The 18836-nt window shown below is 40.2% G+C and overlaps 1 protein-coding gene across 5 annotated transcripts in view; it reads right to left on the bottom strand.

The window, feature by feature from the left end:
- NUBPL (NUBP iron-sulfur cluster assembly factor, mitochondrial) overlaps positions 1-18696 on the bottom strand; it is an 87525-nt gene extending 68829 nt beyond the window's left edge. The window contains exons 1-3 of one of the 5 annotated variants that reach the window (XM_074148985.1): positions 18518-18696; positions 17451-17598; positions 11728-11762 (exon numbers count right to left, since the gene is read on the bottom strand). Coding sequence is in view for 1 of the 5 variants with exons in the window: in XM_074148983.1 (XP_074005084.1) it covers positions 11728-11762; positions 17451-17598; positions 18518-18679 (345 nt within the window). In the remaining 4 variants the exon portion in view is untranslated. Of the gene's footprint in view, positions 1-11727; positions 11763-17450; positions 17599-18259; positions 18426-18517 lie in introns of those variants that run through there. The other 4 variants (XM_074148983.1, XM_074148984.1, XM_074148986.1 and 1 more) reach the window with 4 other exon arrangements.
- Between the last annotated feature and the right edge of the window lie 140 nt (positions 18697-18836).

Here is an 18836-nt window from a genome sequence, read left to right as displayed (position 1 = left end):
AAACAAGCAGGATATTCTGTGGCATCACAATCAGTTTGTTTGTCATTTGTTTTTGTTGTTTTGTTTTTGTTATTTTTTAACACAGTAATGTACCTGGATTAATATGCTGGTTTTGGCTGGGATAGAGTTAATTTTCTTCCCAGTAGTGAGAATGTGGCTGGTATGTTTTGGATTTGTGCTGGAAACAGTGTTGATAACACAGGGATGTTTCAGTCGCTGCTGAGCAGCGCTTGCACAGAGTTGGGGCCTTTTCTGCCTCTCACACCGTCCCACCAGCAAGCAGGCTGCGGGGCACGAGAAGCTGGAAGGAGACACGGCCAGGACAGACACTGACCCCAACTGGCCAAAGGGCTATTCCGTACCACGTGATGTCATGCTCAGCATATGAAGCTGGGGAAGAAAGAGGAAGGGGGGATGTTTGGAGTTACGGCATTTGTCTTCCCAAGTCACCATTAAGTGTAATGGAGCCCTGCTTTCCTGGAGAAGACCTTATCGTTCTCTACAACTACTGGGGGTTGGTCTCTTCTCCCAGATAACAACTGATAGGACAAGAGAAAATGGCCTCAAGTTACACCAGAGGAGGTTTACATTGGATATTAGGAGAAATTTCTTCATTGAAAGGGTTACCAAGCATTGGAACAGGCTGTCCAGGGAAGTGGTTGAGTCACCATCCCTGGAGGTATTTAAAAGATGGTCAAATGTGGTGCTGAAGGGCATAGTTTAATAGTGGTTTGGGCAGTGTTAGTTTGATGGCTGGATTTGATGATCTTAAAGGTCCCTTCCAACCTAGACGATTCTATGATTCTATGGCTGAAGACCTTCCTGCTGATGGGAAGTAGGGAATTAATTCCTTATTTTGCTTTGCTTACGTGCACCGCTTTTGCTTTACCTATCTTTATCTCAACCCACATGTTTTCTCACTTTTACTCTTCCGATTCTCTCCACCATCCGGGGGTGGGGGCAGGAAGAGAGCAAGTAGCTGTGGGGTGCTTAGGTGTTGGCTGGGGTTAAACCACAACAATTAAAAACCGAGGTATTCAGGCCACTACTTCCAAATAAATCTGAATTTCAATTAAGATAAAGAAACTAACTCATAGAAGCCTAGGCACCTGAGAAGCAAGACTGACCCTTTTTACTAGAACATATGTAATAATTTTAAGTTCGGGGGTTTGTTTTTCTGTGGGGATTGCTTTCTTTTTCTTTTTTTTTTTTTTCTTCTTTTTCTAAGCTGTTGATATTGAACCCTGGAGACATCCTTAACAGCTGAACAACTTAGCATTGAATTTAACTAATACAAGCCAAATGCATCTTAAACTTTACAACTAAGATGTAAAAAATGCATTACTATACATGATCTACTATGTACTTTGAAAAATAAGTTTTGACTACAAAAACCAACCGAGTTTGGATTGTTATTCAATATACTTTTTTGTTAAACAGAGCAAAGCATATGTAATTACATGGATTATTTAATTTAGATTTTTTTAGTATTTCATTCTTTATAACACCTTGTGAAAGCTATTACAAAAAAGTTCAGGAGATACTCTGACAAATTATTCTACTTCTTGTCTACTGTATGAAAGCTGCAATTTCAAAAAGACTGAAAAGACCCGTTTTTATGCTAGATTTCAAAGACATCAACAACAGTATTAGACCTTCTTTGTTCTTGTACAAAATGCATATTTTAACAGATTAGAAAGATTCATGACTCAGTCCCTTTATCTATGTCAGCAGCTAATCGAACCCATCAAAACATCATCTCAGGGCTGTGCCATCTAATTCCTTCTCAAATGAAAGTAAATATTTGCAGAAAAATCTACATGGTATTTTAAACCTGACATCTTTTCCCTCAACTTTCTGAGGGTTTTCCCCTCAACAAGGATCGTGACTACCCACTGACTGGCTAACTACAATGATCTTAACAACTCACTGCAGTTTTGTTTTCAGCCTAAAGGGACTGAAGATTTAGGATGATCTAAATTAATTAGATTGACTTCATGACGTCCTGGGCATAGTTAGATCTTCACCACCACAGTCCACTTATTCCTAGGAGTCAGCAGTAATATATCTACAAGTGTACCAAATTTCCCGAAATGAAGAAAGAATACATGTACATTTGAGAAAAACACCCCTCAATTACCTAGGAGAACTTTGCAAATTCAGCGACTCCTCCAAATTACAAAGCTAATCTATGTTTCAAGCTAATACAATAGACCCAACAGTTTCTCAAAACAATTTACACACTTGCACAGAAGTAAGAAAGATGCCTGTTTCTGAGATGCACTGCTTTTGGTTGTGGATATAGTTCAATAAATGTTTGTCTTCTAACAGAAAAATAATTAACAGATTTTCCGGTTTCTACAACTCATGTCAATGAAAGCACCAGTGTTCCTGTAAGCATGCTGCTTTCTACAGGATTATAGAAGAAAGGTCTTTTGGAAAATCTTTAAATCGGTGGCAGAATCTAACTAAAGATAGCCTAAGGTAGGCCCTTTCTTCACCAAGCAATTCAACGTGTTAGGTAAAAAGACTTCATACTGCCTAAGAGTAGCAGCTTATACAGAAAGCACTGACCCAATAAGCTAAGGTTTTGAGATCTGTTTCTCCCAACTATCCCTGCATTTGCAGTATGTAAGCATCCCTAGAATACTAATAATAACCCTTTACTCAAGGTTTAGTGTATCTTGGAAAAGCATTATGGCAGCTACCAAGGGATCTTTTAAGACAGGCATAGCACAGTCCAAATCATCTCTTCCAACATTTACAATGTTTTAAAACCCCAAGAGACAAAACGATTTGCACACACCTCTGTTTCACACATGAAACTGTTAATCAGAATTACCAATGCCAGATACTTCTCATGCTGAGTGAAGTTTAATCCAGATGCATGAGTTGTTAAAAAAAAAAAAACACACCTAAATTTTAATAAATTATTGTTTCACCCATATAACCCACACGTTGTATAAATTAACACATCTTTCAAAGTACTGCTGTATTAAAACAAATCCTAAAAAACATGCATAACATCAGACAAGTAAAAATAGAGTATCTGGACAAAAGGAACAGAGTACAGGGGATCATAAGCAGGATGGGGAAGGCAACTTAAAAAAAAAAAAAAAGAAAGAAAAAAAAAAAGCTCTAGGATTCCTCTAATGTCCTCTGACATTATTTCGGATGCATATACCTCTCATACCAATGCTGAACCATTTTTTTTTCTTAATTAATACTAGGGTTATACAGACAGAAACGCAGCACTCAAAGCACATCTAAGCTTGTCAAAGTCCCCCTGCTTCTAAGTGTTCTTCAGAGCCCAGCACACACCACTGCTACAGCCACCCTCAGAACCCTGCAGGAAAAGGCTTCAGGTAACCCAACTCCACCATCTTCTTATGGCTGCATTTGCTCCTTATAAAAATATTTCTACCCCGTGCTATTAAACAAACAGCATTCCATCTCTCCAGCTAGGATAGACACTAACCAACTTCAGAACAGCTGTTCTCAAGTTAACATTTGTCCTTTTCCTTCCATTTGCCCAGCTGCGGAAGAAAGTCTGAATCAGTCTTCAAGTTTACTACTTCTGGAAAATACTTTCTAGAGACGTGTAGTTTTTTTGTTGCCTTACTGCAAATTCTGAACAGCTTAAACTCTTGAGACGTAACTGACAATGTAACCATTCCCATATGATTTATTCATGTTCTTCCACATCACTGAACATATGGCAAGCTACTTTGAAAAAACATACTAAACTAACACATGCAGAATTACCAACCTTTTCAATACAGAGCAAGATCCTTACCGATATCATCAGGCAGAGAGAACACAAAATTAGAAATAAATACATTGTCGGCACAAGAAAACACATGAAAAGTATTCTCTTGGTCTATTCAGCAAAAAGCATACTTTAACACTCACAGATGTTCACATTTACCTTCTTATCACTGTGGTTTAGGTTTCTCCCCTCTGTAGCTAAATGCTCTCTAGCATTGGGTAACTACTGCTCAGATTTGCTTGTTCTGCAGTGCTGGTGCCAGACGTCTTGGGGAGCTCAAGATGACAAAAAAAGAATATCTTTTCAGGATAAAGGACTGCAGTAAAGAATTATAACTCCTCTTCATCTTTTGCTTTTACATCATTGACTACATCATCCTTTTTACTTCACCACTATTAATCTTCTGAACGAGATATTAATTTGCCCAATTAGACCTCTCTAAAGAATTCTGACAAATATTCAGCATAAGGTACTTCTATATAATCACTGCATCTCTTACCCCAGTACAAATACCATAAAGTTTTCATTCTGATTTAGAAACTTCTCTCCTTACAATAAGAAGTGAAAACAAGTTTTCATAGTCACCAGGTATAGATTCTGAATTTACAAGAAAACCAAATGCTACATCAACAGATACAGAAGATATTCTTGCAAATATTCCTGGAAGATGAGAATCCTACAGCTTCATTTTGTGCACTGTACAAATTACAAGCATAGATAACCTCACTAAAAAGACCTTTCCTTTAACTTCTCTGGCAAGATTCTCAATGTAATTAAAGTTCAGTTTAGCCTTTGAACTTGGCCACTGCCTTGTGAGCGACAGAGATTTGCAAGATAGCTGTATTCTGAATTAATGATTTTTAAGCTCTGAACTTAGTTGTAATAAATCCTTTTGGGGGAAAAAATTAAAATGAAGTTGTTAAAGGTCTATTAGACACATTCCTTCTATACACCGGCAGAGAGAGGTCTTGTAGAAAACCAGTAAATTTTGCCTCCTTTGCTTTTTCTTATGCAGATTCAAAATTATTCAATTGCTATTATGTTTGTTCCCTTAGGCAGGTGAGTTTTATTATACCCGGTCCTTGTACAGATGACATAGGTCCATGCTAATGACAAAATGATTTGTACCTTTCCTCCTGTTAACTATTTTAGCAGACACGAGCTGCTTAGTCTCTCAGCTATACTTTCTTTAAGTAGGTTGCCTTTTTTGTCTTTCAGGTAACATTAACTATGAAATCAATTACATTTTCCGGTAATAGACTTTTCAACCAAATGCAAGCATTTCCATTCATATATCACAGAGGACCCCTCCAGGCACACTTCTGTGTTCAGTGGAGAATCTGGTGATATTCATTGATTTCTTCCAAGTTGCCAAATGCTTTACTGAGGCCTGATAAAAGACTTCATGCCAACAGAGATAAAGAAGAAGAAAAAAAAAAGCTCACAAAAAGCTGCTATAAATAGCTGTTAATCAACATAGTCTACGTTACTGCTAAACATCCAGAGACTCTTTGACAGCATTAATTTCATTTTTGCTCATCTTTTCTGAGACATTTTTCCATTCTTGGTAAGGCATATGTATCCCCACTGGATGTTAGCTGATAATATTTTACTTTGAAGTAAACTCTGCAGACCACCAGAATTCCCAGGTGTTCAGCCTGGGAGGGATGGAGGCACAGGTTAATGAGCCGTCATCGTTCTATACAGTGAAGGATTCCCTACATAAGAAGCACTCCCAATATTCAGCAGCTGCAGTCCATGCCAAAGACAGAAATTCCAGCTTTGCTAAGTGATGGTGCCAGTTATTTTTAAAGCTGGTGCTCTTAATCCACTATCAGGACTCTCAATTTACCCTTTTAATGTCATTATAGACTTAGAGCTAATCCCAAACTGCAAGTAGCAACACATAGGACAAAAGGGAACTTAAAATCAGGATAGGCTCTGGATTCCTCATTTGACATACTGACACACTGAATAGCCATCTTTTAATCCCTAATTCTCTAACTCTTTCAGCTGCACACTATTTAAGTGCCTAGCTGTAAATTGGATTAAAGCCCAAAAAGTACCACTGCAGTTTTCTGACTCTCTATCCTAGAAATGCAGACTTGTTTTAAATACTCACTCTTCTACTGGTTTAAAAGCCCTTTTCCTTCAATATGAAGATATTCTAGTCTTCTGTCAGCTACTTCTTCTGTCAGCCAGAACTTCTCTGGCACTTCCTTCTACAACAGTCCACAGTAGCTCCTAGTCAGATTTCAAAATAATCAGATACCAGTAATTCAACCTTGTTTGGCCTTCTTGCACATTACATACCCTATTGAAAAAAAAAATTCAATATAGCACCATTTTTAAAACAAATTAACAAAATCCAAAACAGAATCTGAAACATTACTACATCTCTACAAGATGCCTCACCACTTTCACAACATACTAAATTATTATAAACATGCTCTACCATTCACATCAGCCTCTCTAACACCTGCACTAGGCTTTCAATGACTTGAAGAGTCAGGATGCATGTAAGCAACTCTACATGCAAATACTTAAAAAAAAAAAAAAAGTAAATCTTTTCATTTTCCTCAAATTAAGTATATAGCCATTTGATTAAAATAAAACATTTTAAGTGGCCTATGTTTAAAAATATTTTTAAATTTCACTCACTTCTTAATTGAAAAGCAGTAAGATTTTTAAAGCTTTATTCTCTCATTTTCTCAGCTGATCTAGAAGCTGAGCCGTCATTGCAAGATAATCCAAATCAATTCTAACTGGCATCTCCAGCTTTATTGACATTTTTTAGCATTAAGATACAAGCATGAACACCTTATCTATAGCAATTAAAGCCTTCTGATTCCCCAAGCAACAAAGGAAAAGATGCCTAGAAATCAAACCCTAGTAACTAGAAAAGCTGCACAGGAGGACAATCCAGGTCAAAACTTGCCTTTGTGGTATAATTATTCAGTAAAGGAGCCCATTATTGTCTAAATTCTTCTAGATTTGTTTGATCCCCCTACACGGATTTTTTTTTCATTACCAGAAAGAAATGTATATACATTGTGAAGTCATCTATTAATGTAGCAGTCAAATATTATCCAGTAGACAAATAGTTTAATTACAGGAGCCAAATATCTGGGGAGGGACAGGGGATGGACGGGGACTGGAATGTGAAGAAAATGGGCTGGGTGGATTTTGAATGGTTTTAAAATTAATGAGTGTTGTTTGATTAAATACACATTTGGAAAAAATTAAAACTAAGTATTATCACAATAGTGAACTCACATGAAAACTCTGCTCATGACATAATTTCTATAAATTCTGTAACTTACTATGTATTTATGAGGAACCTCTTGCGCATGTGTGTACCAGGCAGAGATCCACACAACTTTGCTGCCTTTTTTTTCTTTTTTCCAAAAAGAATCTGCCTTGTGACATCTTGACTGTGATACTGTTTGAGTAAGTGTATTTCTTCATTGAGCTAATCGTCAGCTTCCCCCAGCTCTAGTGACATTACACGACCATGCGTCTGGCCTTTCGCTGCCCGGGGCGAGCTGCAGCACAGGGGGGAGCGGCCCCGCTCCGCGCCCCGCTCCGCGCCCCCTGCCGGCCGCTACCGCACAGGAACACGGACAGGCGCGCATTTAAAATGCGACGTTGCTCAGCAACCAGCGGGTTTGCTTGGGGAAACAAAGCCCGCTCCCCAAGATAATATCAGCCTTGATGTATTCCAAATTTTGGTCCTGGTCTGCTTGACCCAGTCATAGAATCACGGAATGGCTTGGGTTGGAAGGGACCTTAAAGATCATCGAGTCCCAACGCCCCTGCCACGGGCAGGGACACCTCCACTACAGCAGGCTGCTCAAAGCCCCATCCAGCCTGGCCTTGAACACTTCACTGGGGATGAAGGGATGGGGCATCCGCAACTTCCCTGGGCAACCTGTTCCAGTGCTTCACCACCCTCACAGTAAAGAATGTCTTCCTAAAATCTAATCTTAATCTCCCCTCTTTCAGTTTAAAACCATTACCCCTCATCCTATTGCTCCACTCCCTGATAAGAGTCCCTCCCCATCTCTCCTGTAGGCCCCTGACACACGGTTATGTTAACAGGTAAAACTGATGCCTGTAACCACGTGCCCCCACTGCTGCAGGCAGAAGCCCCTCGCCTATGCCTACATGATGACTTGTTCCGTATGGTTTTACTTGTCACCCCTCTGTCCTTCACAACACAAAAACCTATTTCATCCTATAGTGAAAAAAAGGTAAACCTCCCTGGAAAGAAAAGGAGAGTCAAAGGAAATCTGACTGAGGATCCTGCCTTCCAGCGACAGCACAAGCACGCAGCCTCCCAACTGGAGCTGTGCCACCCTTAGTCATGCACAGCTGGTGTTTGCTCACTAAAATACTCTGTTCATAAACAAGCAATCTCTATCCTATTATTGCTGCCATCTATTAATTCAACTTGTTTCTACTATAATAAATCGTCTCTGGCCAGGCAGCTTTCATAAATACTCATTCTAGTCTGAATATGAATCGTCCTGGCACAAAACCCGAAAATTCTTCCCAAGCGCTCCTAGGGGAGCACAACTGACTGCTGGTACATCAAAAGAATGAAAAGAATCAGCTGTCAAACTAAGCAAGCAATTAAAAATAGCACACAAGGGTAAAACTTTATTTCTTAACACAAAAAGATCACTGTATAGATTTATAGGCCTTGGTACAGGCACAAGAGCTTATACAATTCTGAACTAATCCATCTGCAACAGGTAACCCGGGGTTCCGAAAGCCTAATATTCTGGAGAGGGATAAGAGGCTGCCCTGCTTGTTTCCCTGGCTTTGCATCAAAAGAAAAAACCAACCCAAAAAAACAAAACCCAAAACAAAACTCAGAAAAACTCCTGTTTTGACTTGGATGTGGTATCTAGGCATCTAAATGAAACCCTGTCTTCAATTATTTACTCTGTAACCATGAGGTAAAAATCTGCCAGACTGAGCACCAGCACGCACGACTTGAACTCCTCAATTCCGGTCCCAGCTCTGCCAACAACACTGTGCGCCAGTGACTATGTCCAAGGCTCTGTTGATGCCTTAATACTTCAGACCATCACTATAATAACTGAAAAAGCTTCCATTTTTTTCTTTTAAAAAAAAAAAAAAGGTCTACCTATAGAAACAGTGGGTTTGTTTTTTAACTACAGAAAGTAGACTTTTAAGAAAAGATGGAAGCTTTCTTTTATCAACAGGACTAAAAATTCCTTTATGCTTTGGCTGTTAATCTTCACTCTCAAATGACAATACGATGTCACAGCTGTTACTGAAAGCAGCAAGAATCTACTCTAATCCAATCTCCTCTGAAAGCATCTTCCACAGATCTCCCTCAGCAGAGAACAGTTGTTCTCAATAGCCTGTGACCTGTATAATCTTAGCAAAAGAGTACTTGAAAGATCAGAAGACAACGTTATTTTTGAAATCATTTAGCTCCAATACACTACTTGCTTTGAAAATCTAGTTACAAACATTGAACTTGTAAAAGAAACAGACTGTATGTAATGAAGGAAGCACAGACCTTTATTGTCACGGTGACCTATCTTTCTTCACGAGTCCTTTCTTTCCTCCTTTAAACAGTACATAAAGTCCAAGCATCAGTTTCTATAAATCTGTATTTTGCTTGTAAGAGACATAAGGACTGTAATGAAGTTGCAGGAAGCTGCTGAAGCTCTGATCTACTAACAGAATCATTACTGCTCCCAAAGAAAGAGATGAATTTACAATAGCAATGAAGGGAAGCCATGGGAAGGTGACGCACAATTAGTAGTTATTAAAAGTAAAATGAAGAGGTCCATTGCTGCATATCTGAGGTGAAAGAAACCCACTGTAAACTTCAGCAGGAGGCACCAATGCACTCTGGAAAACAACCTCCTTATTTATTTCACCATAACAAAACTGAACATTGCATTAATCCCTACAATTCAGAGCACTGGACAATCCCAGCCTGGATCAAGGTCTCAGAGATGTTAATTTTATAATCTTGACTCACAAAACTAGTGAACTGAAATCAATGGGAGTACACAAATGAACACGCTAGCAAATTCAAGCCCAATGGTTAAACATATACATGATATATGCCATGATTATCTTAAATATATATATATTAATGCATGAACAAACAAGATAGAGGTTTTTACTGAATCCACCTTAATTTTGTATTTTCTAAACTGTAACTACATCAATGCACAATTTCACCATGACAGCAGCTTGCTAAATCATGACCATCAGTTCGTGCAAGTCACAGCTATTTCATTAATTTCAGCTGTTCGTCATTGATGAACATCCACCAGAGGCTGGCCTTCAATTTTACACCACCACATAATTGTAACACCAGGGATGACTAGTGCATTCTATGTTTACTTAACTTTCTTTGCTCGTTTTCTTTTAAAATTATTTCTCAATAATTCTCTCCCTGATTTTCCAAATAACTCCAGCAACAACCTCTTCAATCATTCTAAACTATGGTCTCTCTTATTTGTGTGCTTTACTAGTGTTATAATGGGCTACTGAAGTGGTGTAACACATTATTATGTTTAAAGCCAGATGTTTTAACTTCTAACAAAGGGCATAATCCCAAAGCTTGTGTATGTCAGAATTAGTAAGAGATGCTTTATCTAAATACAAATTTAAACAATGCACAAAACCACACATTTGAAAAGTATCAGGAATAATTCTAAAAACACTTAAGCTGGTACAAAAAGTTATATGCAATTAGTTGACATGGTTTCCATGGAGCTACTCAATGACCATGCCACAACACAGACCACACTGCAGGATCACATTCGTTTTGTAGAAGTGTTATAGCAAATGCCATGTTTTAAAGTTAATTAGAAGGAACCATTCAAGCAGTTGTGCTTTTCAAGATGACAGATTTTTCTCTGAAATCAAATTACTCCAGCAGCCTATTTAAAACACAGAATTAAAAACTGTGAAATATCAAGATCAGATGCCATTACAAACAGTACATTTTTCATGTAACAGCTTTAAACACTCTCTTAGCAAGTATGACTGAGTTTATGGTAATTTTTTTAATCTTTTAGAAAATTCCTACAGGAAGTGTGTAGACTGCATGTAAACTTCACTCCTTCTACCCGTTGTTTTCTTTTACAACAAGAAAAAGATGCTACATTTACCAGATTAAAGTACTTGAGGGTACTTTGTATTTAATTAATACTTTACGAGTACAAAACCTGCATTCTACACCCTTACATAGGAAGTGAAGCTTGCTTCTGAGTTTACCTCTGTGACAATACACATGCACAATGGAACGACTCCCAGTTTATAGCAGCAGGTGGACATAACAAAGACCTGGTGCTGTTACACTTGAATGGTTCCCACTGTCTATTTATAGTCCAAGTAACAGTTCAAGCAATATCAAACCAGGCAATGGTACTTTGCCACTCAAAAAATGTACTTCCAAGCTTTAGGGAAGACACATAGCTCCTTTTTTTCCTTAGCTGTTTATATATATCAAGTATTTTTACACTTGATAAAAAAGTAAATCTTTAGAGCTATTAAAAAAAATGTTTTGGACACCATCCAGCACCTACTCATATTTTTTCCAAGCCAGTGCTCTGAAGTGATAGAATTTAATTATTTATTACATTTCTACAACCTCCACAAACATCCTCTACTATGTCTACACATCCTTGCAGAATTGCAGTTGAACACAGAGGCACACAAGGGAAAGGGCGCAGCCAAACCCAGATGACGGATGAGAGCTACTAAGCCACTCATGGTACTGATAAAATATAAACAAATTAATATAAACTCAAAAGCCCATGAAAAACAAATAAAGAAATTAACAGTCGGAGTAAATATTTAGATTTAATGTATGTTAACTGCCCCAGCAGTAAACATTTTATTTATGATTCACACACTTGTTTCACATTAAGGCTGATAATTAGATGTTCACCTACCGAATCATTTGTTGCTAGGGCGAGGGCTACATTTACTGCAAGAAAGAGGAAGAAAAAAAAAAAGATTAAGTGCAAGAAAACTTAATTCCTAAATATTCTGAATGTTATAATTTCTAACAAGAGAAAACATAATATGAATAAATCACACTTACTTAATAATAACTCATACCCTTTTTTTTGATTCCATGTGATACATTAAACATGGATATTTTCTGGAAGAAGGTACAACGCATGCTTTTTGCTTGATTTTTATGTCAGAAGACAAAGTCTCATCTACCCTGAAAGTATCTGTAACAACTAAAGAAACAGAAAAACTGCCATTAAAAAGACTGTGAGCTTGTTTACAGATTTTACATTTCCATCAACACTTAACTTCTGTAACTGAAAAGTACATGCAAGAAATGGTATCTTTTAATGGCTCACCAGCTTCAATTATGCTGGAAGACCTCCTAGAAGCTTCAGTATAACCAAATAGTAATTGTTATAATCCAAGCAGTAACATCTTTTAAAAGAATAAACACAAACAAACAAACAAACAACAACAAAAAAAAACAACACACAACTCTTTCTGGGATAACATCTTTTGCTTTCTTTACACATTTGTCCTGGGTTGAGAGACACAGGACTAACTTTTCTCCTAATGCTGGGGAAAATTACACTTTTAGAAGACTCTAGTGTCTGAATTTGTGAAAATATTTACTTTATAGCCAGCCAGGCTCTGTGGGATTCAAGGTTAGTGTTTTCGAGCCTTGCCAGGTGCAGGGACAAGGAGGAGCAAGGCCTGGGCATTTGACCCAGGCTGGCCAACAGGATTATTTCATACCATGAACGTCACATCCAATATAAATTAGAAAAGTTTGCCGCGTAGCGGGCTCTCTCCCTGATGGCGGCGGTCCAGACAACTCCTTGCCCCGGTGCCGGAGCCCTGAGGCCTTCCCTTCCTCCTGAAGCCATTGCGCTCCCAGTGTCCGATACTTGCTGTCCACTGCTGGGAGCGCACAGCTTCCTGCTGATAGAATTGGCTGAGTATAATTCCTGTATATCTTATATCAGTATCAGGATTAATACTGGTTCTTTAGTATTATTGTTAATTATTTAGTCTTAGTCTATTAAATCTATTTATATTTCAACCCTTGTGTTTCTTTGTGTTCCCCGATTCCCCTTTCCGGGTGGGGAGGGGTCATCGGGTGATAGAATAATTGTCTCACGACAATAGATTGTTATGGGTTCTCTCAAACCATAACAACATTGCTGTCCACACAGCCTTTTAAGAAAGATAAGCTCCAGTCAAGCCTTGTTCTACTGGAAAAGTATGAAGGTACTGAGAACAAGCTGGGGAGCCAGATTCCCAACTTAAAGAATTTAGTATTGAGGAAGACAAGTTCCTTTAAACACAACGGTGAGGAGGTTAACAAAGAAAATTGTACAGCTCTCCCTAAGAAGCACATAGCCTCTGTTTACTCCTAAAATGATAAAGCATACAGATTTTATTCTTCAGTTTGCTACTTAGACAGATGCTTGATTAACCGTTCCCTGAATCAATCAGAGGAAAATGCATCCTCTGAAACTTGGAGACCAATCTACAAATCACAGATAATGAGAAAAAACAAGCAAACCAACGGTAAATAAAAAAGTAAAACATAAAATCAACTGCAGCTTATGTCTGAAGAGACACAAAGGAAGAAGCAAGTCACTGCATATACTGTCTTAAAACCACCTTATACGTCTATCTTCTTCCTATAATTTTATCATCTGTGGAAATTAAATTATGATTCACAATGCTTCCTCAATAAAGGATATTTGACTGTTGAAGGGAAAAAAGGGAGAGAGTGGCAATAACACAGTGGGAAAACCTGAGTTTTCTAGCTGGCTATCTAGCTGGACACCTCATGTTCTCAGTTGAATTCCAATCTTGCATTCCATTTTCTATGTATTACCACCAGTTCCAACAAGGAGTTGCATAGTCCTATGCATTCACCATAGGACCTAACCTGACCTAAAACATTCATGGTGGCCCTAACTAGTAAGCTCCCATAACCAGGAGTCCAGGGCAGATACGTTCCAGAAGTTCAACACAACTATTATTACTATTATTGTATTTTAAAAATTCACAGCAGGCTCCAAGAAGAGTCAGCTTGGTGTCTCTGCCCATGTTAAACCAGCCAACCAGTATCAAGAATGATGCACAGGGAGATCTGAGTTAGTCTTCTTAGAAATCAGTACAAGTCTGGGAAGGTTTACTAGTTTGGACTTTGTAACTTCCAAATCTGAACTGGCCCTAGGAATAGCACCGTTGAATTCTCAGAACACTGAGCTAACAATATAAATAAAACTTCTTGGCCCAGACACACACAGAGCCAGCTGAGTATGTCTGCATCTGTGACGTGGTTAATCTACATCACCAATAAAATACCTATAGATAACTAAGATGAGCTCTCTCTGAAAGATAACTTTCAATACTCACATGCCCATTTAAGTGCCATTTAGAAATAAAATAACCAATTTACAGCTATTTATCAGAATATTTTAACATGTAGAGAAGGCCTAGAATAAAAAACCATGACATTGATCCTGGAAAAGTGCCATGAACAAACATTATTATCGCTTCTGCCAAAGCCCAGACCTGTGTCCAGGTTGGTCAGGCAAATAAATGGATTTTGGCCTCTACCATGAAAGGGTGAGTTTCAATAACAGTACATCCTACATGCAGAATAAAAGCATGCAGGAGAAAAAAAATTAAAACATAGTTAATATGACTAAGATAAAGTCAACATATGGTCAAATGTATCAGCTGTCCTGAAGAATAATGAAAAATCTCAGCCCATTAGTCTTTCCTAAAAATGTCTGGAGGCCAAGGTAGCTGGTAGTGTCAGTAGTTTTATTTTCCTCAAAATGCAGGATTACAAAATGTGAGCAAGAAGACCAGCCATTAATTTTATTCCACTTCCACAGCTGAAAACAAGAAGAGTTTCAATAAATCAGAAACTTCCCTTAAGACCACACTTTGAACTCTTCTTATGCCAAGATCAATTTTCTACAGTACTCTCATCTTCAGGGTAATGCAAAAGAGGGGACAGAAGAGACAAAACAAACAAACAAAAAAAAACCCCAACTTTGGCCAGATGGACTAAATACAGCAGAACACTGGTAAAAGACAGAAACTTGCCAGGAGAGAGATAGGAAACACAGGAAACAAACCAACCAACCAACCGTTATACCAGGAAAACAAAAACAACAATCAAAGCATTTAAACACGCATGGAAAAATATTTTTCCTATAACACACTTTCTTCTTTTAATAATTGACTACATTGACTTCAGAAGACCAAAAGAGAATCACGTAGAATCAACAGAGAATACAGCATGAAAGCCATATGTAACAAATAGAAAGAGTTATTCAACAGGTTAAGGAACGGCCCTGACAAACTTGACCAGAACGCATATCCACTTGTGTTGAAACGGAGATCCATAGCAAGTGAAACATAAACACACTGGGGGAAAGAATAGGAAGAGCCTTGACAGTCCTTCAAGAGAGATGCAGACAATAAGACTGATGACATTTTCTGTGGAGGTGTGTATTGTCCACCTTCCTTTCCAACTCCTGCTCTCAAAATGAGTCAGTGGAGTTGTCACCTAACACATCCCACAAACCTCCGCTACGAAGAACATAATTTTAAGTTCACAATTCAGGAATGATGCTATGCAATGCTTTCATTCATATGAGTTATCTGACGTTCAACTGTTCATCTGAACCATGAAATTTATTCTCATTTTGATGAACAATAATCTAGATTCCTTTTTCTTCTCAATATTATAAATGAATAAATTCATTAACAAAGTCTGTCCCATACAGCAGCATTTGAATGGTTCATTTGCATTTCAGCTCTTATTTAATGCTTGTTGAACCCTAGTTTTTTATTTTTAAATGCATAGGTATGAACTCCCAGCTCTAAGTATTATTTTTACATGTGTCATACTTTATGTACAAATTACCCACAGATATGTACAAATTACATACAGACACCAGTTAGCAGAACTTAAATTAGCACATCTGTTTGCAGACATGAGGACGATAATCTGAATTTACTGTTCAAATTACGTTCATTTTGTAAACTGTCGATTTAGAAACAGATATTTGGTATTTTCAGTAACCTGAACCAACCAGCCTACGAATTATAACCACCAACCAAAAGGCATATCATTAAGAAATGCAAGTGTTAATTCACAGAATCACAGAATCACAGAGGTTGGAAGGGACCTTTTAAGATCATCTAGTCCAACCAATGAAAAAAAAAAAACAAAACACAACACAAAAAAACAAAAACAAAACCACCACACACGCAACCCACACACACACCACCACACCACCCAACACTAATCCATATTCCCAAGCACTATGTCAACTCCTCTCTTGAATACCTCCAGGGATGGTGCCTCAACCACCTCCCTGGGCAGCCCATTCCAATGCCTGACAACCCTTTCAGTAAAGAAATATTTCCTAATATCTAACCTGAACTTCCCCTGGCGTAACTTGAGGCCATTGCCTCTTGTCCTATCATCTGTAACTTGGGAGAAGAGACCGACCCCCGCCTCTCTACAGCCTCCTTTCAGGTACTTGTAGAGAGCAATAAGGTCTCCCCTCAGCCTCCTCTTCCCCAGGCTGAACAGCCCCAGCTCCCTCAGCCTCTCTTCGTAAGACTTGTGCTCCAAAAAATTGTTTTGCATGTCTTCATACAAGAATGCGTATCCTGTGTACACAATATTATATAAGTGTATTTTGTGTATAGAAAAAAATAATTTTTTTTTTTTTAAGTACAGTTACTCTTACTACAGATACCAGATATTTGTCTGTTCCAGTATTTATTAGACAGTCAGTCCTTTTCAAGTATGGCAGAAATACAAACCACAAAATGAGAAATTAAGAGCTACATCAATGTGTTACTCATAGAAAATGGAGACAAAGAGTAGGCAACATTCAAGTCAAGTATGACTTTTTTCCAATCTATGTGCTAAGGAAGAGATCTTTAAAGAAATTTCTAACATTTTACAGAGATCCTCTCAAAGAGTTTTACCTTCAGTGTCATCTTTGTTTAAGTTCAAGCAAACTTCTACAGTACTGGTAACTGGTCAGCCACCTGGGAACTGCACATTTAGAGAAAAATTAATTCAAAACTTAATGGTGGGGCTGAGAAGAGCTCAAGGTGCTTCACAAGGCTCTGATCAATTTGTGTGGTTTTTAACTACTGTTTCACATTTTGTTTATGAAATACCTGTACAAGTAGTTGAGAAAATTGGACAGAGACCCGATTTTGAAACCTTCCAAATATTAGCATCCTCTACAGAGCATGTGACTGTGCTGACATAGCACAGAAGAACACTGTACAGGCACACCTACGCTGCCAAGGAAGGAGGAGCTACAGTATCACTGCACTGGCCTATGATCTCCTCCACCTCAGCTTACATCACCTCTTAAGAAAGCAGACTGTCCCAGGACAGCATTACACTACCACAAAGATATTATTTTAAAGCTGTCTGCTCAATTTGCACTTCATTTAAAACCAAGACCTGTGTACCCATGGAGGTTCTCAATGGCTGCAACAGGGCTTGACAGAGATGAAGGGCTGTGCTAGTGGGACTCAACACAATGACACGAGTGCCCAAATAGTCTTTATAAAGTATTACAAAATGTGTGAAGTAAACAATAACATGAAAAAAACAACTTACCTGCTGTTGTTGATTTTCCAACTCCTCCTTTTCCAGAAGCCAAGACCACCACCTGCTTAACTCCTTCTATGGGCTTCTGTTTCGGCAGCCCCCGTGACAGGATCTGGGCGCGTTTGTCCTTTAGAGAGTCATCCCTGGAGCTTGATGACTAACGAAAACAGAAAGCAAGCGAATGTCTATGCACCAGCCTGCAGTTGCCGCAGGGAAAGCCAACCAGGAAGAACCCACCATTTTCACTACTGGTCCAAAAACAAGTGTTTTGCGGGCAGGCTCTCCCAAAGGGAGCCCGCTCCACAGGCAGGCAGCCTGGCAGGGATAATACAGTAACCCCAATGGACATGTTGTTTAGACACAGGGTAAAATAGGATCAATCTTAGCACTTCAAAAAAAAAAAAAAAAAAAAAAAAGAGGGCTTGTGTTAAAATAAACCAAAACAGCACTTAAAAAGTTGGAAGCTTTAAACAATAGGCTAGACCTAGCGGTCTTTTATGTTACAGTTGCTTCAAGCACAGGACAGGCAGAGCAACCCCCGGTGCTGAGGTGAAGCACCGGCCAAGCACCCGCAGCTTTCCCGGGGGCTGTCCCTCGCCCGGGCCCAGGCCGTGTCAGGCAGCCGGGCAAGTGCCGGTCCGCCGGAGCGAGTCCCTCTTCCCTACTGTTCCAGAGCAAGAGGGACCCGACGGCTGTTCTGCGGCCTCCGCAGCAGGACGGACGGCGGGGCCACCGGCCGGGAGCCTGCCTCTCTACCACCTACTGCCCGGCGGCACCACAGGCGGCGAGCGACCGCTCGCTCCTACCACAGAACTGACCCCGGTCCCGGCAAAAAGCGGACAGAGACTCGTCTTCCTCTGCTCGGTCCGGCCGCTGCCCCAGCCACCGCATCCCCACAGCGCACACCCACTGCTGAACCAGAGACACCGGAGCAGTCCCAGGCCACGACGGCTCTCCTGCCTCCCACCCCGCGCAGCTCCCCTCAGGCACAGGCACAGCCCTGTCCATCCCGCTCTCCTCCCGCCGCGGGGCGAGCCCGGCCCGGCGCAGGACGGGTAGCCCACGCTTTCACTCACCGCGGAGCCGGCAAACGAAGCTGCGGGCCCGCAGCCCCGGTCGCGCCGCGGCGCCGTCGGAGCCCTCCCGCCGCCGCCGCCGCCACCGCCACCGCCGCCGCCGCCACCACCGACGGAGAGGCGAGCGGCGCGCAGCGCCCAACGCCAGGCGAGAGCCCCCATTGCCCGCCGCCTCCCCCGCCCCCGGGCGCGCAGAGATGGCGCCGTCTCGCCGCGCCGCGGCCCGCCCCCTGCGCTGCGCCGGGCTGGGCCTCCCCCAGCTCGGCCGGTGACCCGGCCCCTGCGCGGCTCGGGAGGCCCAGAGCCCCGGTGGCCACCG

Source organism: Numenius arquata, chromosome 6 (assembly GCF_964106895.1).
Source record: "Numenius arquata chromosome 6, bNumArq3.hap1.1, whole genome shotgun sequence".
In the NCBI taxonomy this organism is placed as follows: Eukaryota; Metazoa; Chordata; class Aves; order Charadriiformes; family Scolopacidae; genus Numenius; species Numenius arquata.
Note: the sequence above shows the minus strand (reverse complement) of the source record. Positions and strands in the feature narration are given on the sequence as shown.